The sequence below is a fragment of the Drosophila busckii genome, chromosome 2R, assembly GCF_011750605.1.
Source record: "Drosophila busckii strain San Diego stock center, stock number 13000-0081.31 chromosome 2R, ASM1175060v1, whole genome shotgun sequence".
Classification (NCBI taxonomy): Eukaryota; Metazoa; Arthropoda; class Insecta; order Diptera; family Drosophilidae; genus Drosophila; species Drosophila busckii.
The window spans coordinates 17069202-17077104 of record NC_046605.1 but is presented as its reverse complement, the minus strand read 5'-3'; the positions used below and the strand labels follow the sequence as shown (position 1 = coordinate 17077104).

The window sequence follows — 7903 nt, the reverse complement described above, 5'->3', positions numbered from 1 at the left end:
GCTAAAAAGTAACACATTTAGGGTAATTCGATTTAAATCGAGCAGAACTCATCGTCATTATCGCACGTAATGCATCGATATGTAACAGTCGTTCGTTGCGAATGTCTGATTGTATTGTTTATGTAGTTGGTCACACTACTCGTAACTGCACACGTTTTCATCTGCAATCTTCTTGTGAGTAATTGAAATATAAAAACAAATAATTGCATCAGCCAAGATAAACGTAGTGAAACAGTAATAAATACAGCATCTACTCTTGCATCAGCTCCATTGATATCAAGCAGCATGCCGGAACAAGAACAGCAAGCCGGCGAAGCGCCAAAATCCGCAAAACAATTGGAAAAGGAGGCCATCAAAGCTGCGAAGTTGGCCAAATTGCAGGCAAAATTGGACAAGAAGGCACAAGCAGCGCCTGCAGCGGGTGAAAAAAAGGAAAAGCCCGAGGTAAGCAGTAGTAAACGTATTAGGTTAGGTTAGTGTTGTTGTTGTGTATGCAACAAAATCAATAATAAAAATACCCTGTTTTTGTTAACACGAAGTGCCACGCGTATGATTCATATTAGTATCTTGAAAATGCAAAGTGAATGTGGTGTTAATACCCTGTAGCTCTGATTTACAAACATATGTTAGCATGTGTGTAGATGGAGAGTATTGACAAGTCATTGCTGCATTACGTGCCTTCCCTTTCTATTGTGCTTTAATTTGGTGAAAGTTAATGTTACACTTTTTTTCATCACAGAAACGAACTAAAGAGACTAAAGAGGCTGCTGTATATACGGCTGCCACAGCACCTGGAGATAAAAAAGACATTAGTGGAGCGCTGCCAGATGCTTACAGTCCACGTTACGTAGAGGCTCAATGGTACAGCTGGTGGGAGAAACAAGGTTTCTTCACACCCGAATATGGCGTAAGCAATAAATATTTATTTTTATTTTAAATAGCTAATTAATTACTCATAAACTTACAGCGCGAGTCTATCAATGCGCCCAATCCGAATGGTAAATTTATAATGGTCATACCCCCACCAAATGTAACGGGCTCTCTGCATTTGGGTCATGCTCTTACCAATGCTATTGAAGATGCTATTACACGCTATCATCGCATGAAGGGACGCACCACTCTCTGGGTGCCTGGCTGTGATCATGCAGGAATTGCTACACAAGTAGTGGTGGAGAAACTATTATGGCGTGATGAGAAACTGTCACGTCATGATTTGGGACGCGAAAAATTCATTGAACGCATTTGGGGTTGGCGACGTGAGAAAGGTGTGCGCATTTATGATCAGCTCAAGGCGTTGGGCTCTTCCTACGATTGGACGCGTGTGGCATTCACCATGGATCCCAAACTTTGCAAAGCAGTAACAGAGGCCTTTGTGCGTCTACATGAACAGGGCAGCATTTATCGCAGTTCACGATTGGTCAATTGGTCGTGCACACTTCGTTCCGCCATCTCAGACATTGAGGTAGACAAGGTGGAGCTGACAGGTCGCACGTTCTTAGCCATACCTGGCTATGAGGAGAAGGTCGAGTTTGGTGTGCTCATTAAGTTTGCCTACAAGGTGGAGCACAGCGACGAAGAGATTATAGTGGCGACTACACGTATTGAGACTATGCTGGGTGATACTGCTGTCGCTGTGCATCCACAGGATGAGCGATATAAGCATCTGCATGGCAAGCATGTGTTGCATCCGTTCTGCGACAGACGTCTGCCCATCGTTCTCGATGAGTTTGTGGACATGAACTTTGGCACAGGTGCTGTTAAGATAACCCCCGCTCATGATGCCAATGATTATGAGGTGGGCAAGCGATGCAATTTGCCTTTTATTACCATTTTCAACGACGATGGCTTCATCATTGGCGACTATGGCGAGTTTACAGGCATGAAACGTTTCGACTGTCGCAAACAGTTGCTGGTGCGACTAAAAGAAATGGGACTCTATCGCGAGACAGTAAACAATGCAATGGTGGTGCCCATTTGCAGCCGCTCCAAGGATGTAGTGGAGCCACTTATCAAGCCACAGTGGTATGTTAGCTGCTCCGACATGGCTGCTTCGGCTACAGAGGCTGTGCGATCGGGAGAGCTTAAGATTATACCAGAGCACCATACCAAGACTTGGTATCACTGGATGGATGGCATTCGCGATTGGTGCGTGTCCCGTCAGCTTTGGTGGGGACATCGCATTCCCGCCTACCATGTGAGCTTCAAGGATGCCAGCGTTAAGGCAAGCACGGTGAGTAAATAAAAAAAACTAGTCAAATTTTTTTTTTTTCAAATTTTATTTATTTTGCTTATACAAATAATTTATTATAATTTTTTTATGTTTAGCCTGATGATGAACAGTATTGGATAGTGGCTCGTAGTGAGGAGGAGGCGTTAAGCAAGGCTGCTGCACGCTTTGGTGTGGATGCCAGCCAGATTGTGCTGGCCCAGGATGACGATGTGCTGGACACATGGTTTAGCTCTGGACTGTTTCCATTCTCAGTGTTTGGCTGGCCAGACAATACAGCAGATATGGAGGCGTTCTATCCAACTTCGCTGCTGGAAACCGGCCACGATATTCTTTTCTTCTGGGTGGCACGCATGGTATTCTTTGGCCAGAAGCTGCTGGGTAAACTGCCCTTCAAGGAAGTATATTTGCATCCAATGGTGCGTGATGCGCACGGTCGCAAAATGTCAAAATCTTTGGGCAATGTGATTGATCCCATGGATGTCATACACGGCATTACGCTAGAGGGTCTGCATCAGCAGTTGATTGGCTCCAACTTGGATCCGCGGGAAATTGAAAAGGCCAAGGCGGGCCAGAAACAAGACTATCCCCAAGGCATACCCGAGTGCGGCTCTGATGCGTTGCGTTTTGCACTTTGTGCTTATATTACCCAAGCTCGCGATATTAATCTGGATATTAATCGTGTGCAGGGCTATCGATTCTTCTGCAACAAATTGTGGAATGCCACTAAATTTGCGCTGCTTTACTTCAGCGGCGAGCAGCGCTATGATACGGAGCTAACGCTTAGCGCGCAATCAAATCAAATGGACGCTTGGATATTATCGCGACTGGCCGCCACTATTGAAGCTTGCAATGCTGGATTTGAGAGCTACGACTTTGCTGCTGCAACCAGTGCCTGCTATGCCTTCTGGCTGTATGATGTATGCGATGTGTATTTGGAGTGTTTGAAGCCCATATTCCAAAACGGCAGCGACGAGCAGCAGGCAGCAGCTAGACGCACACTCTATGTGTGCTTGGACTACGGACTACGTTTGTTGTCGCCGTTCATGCCCTTCATAACGGAAGAACTCTATCAGCGCTTGCCACGCGCCGACACTACGCCCAGCATATGTGTGTCCAGCTATCCAAGTAAGTTTGTAAATTTAATTGTTTATTTCATTTTAAAACTAATTGTTACATTTCTTAACTAAAGCAAACACCGCTTGGCGCGACGCTAAAATCGAATCTGATGTGGACTTCATGCAGAAGGCAGCGCGTATTATACGCTCCGCACGCTCCGACTACAATTTGCCGAATAAAACAAAGACAGAGGCCTACATAGTCTGCACTGATGCCACACCGAATGATATACTCAAGCGTTATGCTGGCGATCTGGCCACCATTGCCTATTGCTCTACTGTTAGCTTTGATAGTCAGCCACCCGCAGGTTGCGCCATTCTAACCGTGTCTGGCCAATGTGAAGTACATTTGCTGCTCAAGGGCCTTATCGAGGCTGATAAGGAAGTTGCCAAGCTGCAGAAGAAACGTGATCAACTGGAGCAGACTGTTGGCAAGCTGAATCAAGCTATGCAGGCAGCGGATTACACAAGCAAAGTGCCAGCCGAGGTGCAAACTGCCAACGAGACTAAGCTTACTGAATCGCGCACGGAAATCGAACGAATAGCAGCAGCCATTGAAACGCTGAAACTTATGTAAACATTTTTCATAAAATTTCATGTAACGCTTTTAACTATACTCGCACTTAAACAAAGTCCGTATTGCATCACTGCATTTTGCTTTAAAGTTGAAAACAATAGATACAATTTAAAAAAATATTCATGTATGTTATTATTTAGTAAATTAATCAAATGAATTTATTGATGTCAATAAATAAATGCAGAGTTTATTTTGTTGTACATTGAATTAGTTTAATGCCCTTTTAAAATAGATCTACAGTAATATCTCAATTCATAGTTAAAAGTTTAATCATATGCTGAATTCTTTGCCACAGCTTCGCAAATTCACCAATGTAGAAAATTCTATAAAGTGAGTATCAAATTTTGTTTTATATTATCTTTATTTTTACTAAAAGTGTTTATTAAAATAATATAATTATCAAAGCTAAAGAAATTACATTTTTACAAATAGAAAAAATAACTATGAATTTATTATTTCAAAATATGCAAATTTTAAAATTTTCCGATGTTTGTTACCTTACATTTATTTTATTAAATTACTGAGATAGTACTGTTTTTCGTTAAACTAAAACTTAAGTTACCTCTAGACCATGGTGACATTAGAGCAAGCCCATTTGATGAAGCTACTCTTATGTTTCCTTAGCTAAACACTTCAGAGCATGGGAATTAAAGTTCCCATGGGCTGCGAAGTGTTCATTGTCCAGCCGGCACCCTCGAGGAGGGTTCAGTCTGAGGATTTTTGCCAGCCAACAAAAAAAAATAATCTAATCTAAAAAGTTATTGTCTGATGCCCTTTAAATGTACTAACAATATCATTTTAAAAATAAGTTACTTATTCTTATATCAAAGACTTAATATTTACCTGGACTGCATTCAGCACTGCCCGATCTTAGAAAGCATATCTCAGTTGGCTCCTATGGTTTGTGATAAAAATAGTTATAATGAATTTATAATGACATTATATACTAACCTCCACTGGTGCACTAGCTATGCCTCTAAAAATAGTCGCTACAAGCAACAAGAAGCAAAAATGCAACTCCATCTTTCCAGCTGAGTTTAGAGCAAACATAGCCTGTCTCTGCCAAGCCAACCTAAAAACGTTAGAAATTGTTATAAAATATTCTATGTTTTTCCAGACAGTCCAATAGTCAGTTCGGTTGAGAACTGTGGCATTAACCAACTGCGCTCTGCATTTTATACCGTTTGATGGCTCAACTCTGGGCAGTTGGTCGGGGTAACAGCAACCGCAGACGAGCTGACCAAAGTGGGTGGCGTTTTCCTTTATGCGCTTAATGCGACACTTGCGCCATATTTCAAATAATTTGTGGTAAAGACTCCAGCAAACAGTGGCAGAGTGAATTTGTTTGAGATTTTAGTAAACATGAGTGCATTAAGAGCATATGCCCGCATTTATTACGAGGCCTTTCATTAAAATATACATATATCAGTGGTTCCCACACTATTAATATATGTAATTGTTTAACGCAAACCACGGTTGACATTAGACAAGGAATAATAGAATAGAAAGATCAGTAAATATATTATATATTTTTATTTTTATTTACAAAACTCATTTATTATAGAATTAGTTACCAAGTGGATTTTGATTTTAATTCTTTCACTTTAATACAAAACATATTTTACTATTTTTATTACTTAACCGGTTTTTTCAATTCTGCTTTGAAAGTAAATATATTTTGAAATAAGCAGCAGGCTTAAATTTGTTGCTACTACTGTTTACACTTTAGATTTACAACATTAGTGATTCATATAAGCTTTATTTTTATTAAACGTACTATTTTGCTAGTATAATTGTTTAGATAAAAATGTTTTCTGTGTTGCGTCGCAATGCGGTTTGCAAAACGGCAGCAAATTATATAAAATTGTCGCGTTTTGTAGCACCACGGAGCTACGTCACTATCGTAGGCCAAGCACAGCGACAGGCTTTCTTTAAGCCTGCTTTAGAAGCAGGCAGAAGTGTAACGGTAAGCCAAAACATAGGCTGAAAATGTTTAAAAATGAATTTTTAGAATTTGCAGGCTGTTATTGTGCGTCCAATTTCAATTAGCGCAGCTCGTCTGGCTGCCGCAGAAGGTTCCAATCATGTGGGTTTGTGGACTGTCGAAAGGATTCTAGTTACTTCAATGTTGGCGATTCTACCTTGTGCGTTTATTTATCCATCTCGTCTTATGGATCTTCTGTTGGCTCTGTCTGCAATTATGCACTCTCATTGGGGCATGGAAGTTATTATTGTGGACTATCTGCGTCCAAATGTGGTAGGCCATGTGCTACCCAAGCTGGCGCATGTCCTGCTTGTGATGGTGTCTGTGGGTGCATTTATAGGAATGTTTGAGTTGATCAAGAAGGACGATGGCTTAGCCAAGGGCCTAATGAAAATCTGGGATGTTAAATTCAAGGAAAAGCCAGCAGAAAAGCCCGACGATAAAGACAAGAAAAAGAAGAAGTAATTGGCTAGTTGACATAAGATATTATGAAATTCTATGTGTATGCACTATAAAAAACATTGTATTTAATATACAAAACCTTTAAAGTTATTGCACTAATTTACAGATGTTAAAAAATTATAATATGTATTTACAATTGTGTGCTTCAAGTATAGCTTCTTTTATAAAGGAAAAGGCATTCAAAACGCTTAAGTTTAACATTATTTTTTGTCTACTTCAACTATAGACGAGCGGTCTTCGCTGTTGATGTATAAACTCCTGTTCAATGCGCGTATCCTTGGGCACAATATAGAACAGCAATGCGCCGCCAGACACAAAGAAGCCCTTCTCATCAATAATCTCGCGCAGCGATTTTGTCAGGTCTATTTTGTGCACACATCCAACCTTACGGTTCTCATAATACACATGAACATTGCTCAGACGATAGCTTCCTGTTCGATCGCAGGGCAAGGGTTCAGCAAAGAGCGTATTTAAACAATCTGTCATGGTAGCTGTCTCCGGCAGTTGCTGCTGAAAGTCGCTAAGCAGAAATTCGGGATATGAAAACGCAGCTGGCCAAATTAAGGTGCTGCCGTCATCATCCAAATGCACAGGAAAGTCTTCCAGTGGCAAGAACTTGGGCAGCAGCAGTTCTTCACTAATGTTTAACTTTTTGTTCAATTTCTGATCATCAAATTTAACAGAGCGCTGCTGCAGTGCTTCAGTCAGCTTATGAAAACGCGTCAGGCGGCGCTTTGACTCGGCCGCCTCCTTTCGCTGATTGCGTTCCGTTTCCAACTGTAAATAAATAATTATTTACAATAATTTTAAGTGATTTATAAAAACAGTACTAACCTTCTTCATTTTATTCTTATGCAACAGAGCTTTGGCCTCCTTATGATCGATATCCACCTCGAGCAGCTCCTCACACAGCTGTGTGCACACATCGTATTTGTCCAGCTCGTAGGCGCACTGCGCTGCCCGCCAGCGTGCCTTGGTGTAATCTGGCTTGTTAAACAATGCACGCTGTGCATCGTTCAAGGCGGAGCGATAGTTTTTAATAAAATAATGCGCCGCAGAACGATTGTTGTAGAGCACGGCCAGCACATCCTGATTCTCGACCTTAGTTTTGATGCCTTCGCTAAAGGAATACACAGCCATGCGAAACTTTTTGTGCTTCATATAAAAGTTGCCATCCTCTTTATAGTTGAGTGCCAGCTCTTCGCGCGTGTTTTCTTCCGGATCGTACTTAAGCTTTTGCAAGCCTTCAAACATCGGATGCACTTCGTCTCCAGGCTGTGGCGCTTTTTTCATAAAGAATGGATGCTTGTCCATCTCCTCCTGCCAGCGATCCTCAGGCCAGCCCTCTTCATAGCGTTTCTTTTCCAAGCCATCGATAAAGGCATCAAGCTCTGCATCTAGTTGCGCAGCTAGCTCCAGACGCTCCTCCTCCGTCCAGTTCTTTTGCATTTCATTTACTGCAGCTGCCTGCATATTGTCAAGTGTTTATTAAATAAGTATTAATAAATTAACAATAAACCAGACAAGTGCGCTTA

At 41.4% G+C, this 7903-nt stretch overlaps 3 protein-coding genes across 4 annotated transcripts; 2 read left to right on the top strand and 1 right to left on the bottom strand.

Annotated features, from left to right (window-relative positions):
- Positions 1-136: 136 nt before the first annotated feature.
- On the top strand, positions 137-4039 carry LOC108597567 (valine--tRNA ligase). Its single transcript, XM_017984178.1, has 6 exons — positions 137-174; positions 266-444; positions 740-907; positions 968-2230; positions 2326-3355; positions 3420-4039. The coding sequence occupies exons 2-6, from the start codon at positions 286-288 to the stop codon at positions 3920-3922; spliced, it is 3123 nt and encodes a 1040-aa protein (XP_017839667.1). The 5' UTR covers positions 137-174; positions 266-285; the 3' UTR covers positions 3923-4039.
- A 1618-nt stretch (positions 4040-5657) lies between these two features.
- On the top strand, positions 5658-6471 carry LOC108595309 (succinate dehydrogenase [ubiquinone] cytochrome b small subunit, mitochondrial-like). 2 transcript variants are annotated; one of them, XM_017980526.1, is made up of 2 exons: positions 5658-5888; positions 5934-6471. In XM_017980526.1, the coding sequence occupies exons 1-2, from the start codon at positions 5730-5732 to the stop codon at positions 6369-6371; spliced, it is 597 nt and encodes a 198-aa protein (XP_017836015.1). In that variant the 5' UTR covers positions 5658-5729; the 3' UTR covers positions 6372-6471. The 2 variants fall into 2 exon arrangements, with proteins under 2 accessions (XP_017836015.1, XP_017836016.1); XM_017980527.1 differs by having other exon boundaries at positions 5659-5888; positions 5943-6471.
- A 98-nt stretch (positions 6472-6569) lies between these two features.
- On the bottom strand, positions 6570-7877 carry LOC108595308 (DNA polymerase interacting tetratricopeptide repeat-containing, protein of 47 kDa). The gene is made up of 2 exons (XM_017980525.1): positions 7203-7877; positions 6570-7145 (listed from the first exon to the last, which is right to left on the bottom strand). Exons 1-2 carry the CDS (start codon positions 7839-7841, stop codon positions 6585-6587), a joined length of 1200 nt encoding a protein of 399 aa, XP_017836014.1. The 5' UTR covers positions 7842-7877; the 3' UTR covers positions 6570-6584.
- Between the last annotated feature and the right edge of the window lie 26 nt (positions 7878-7903).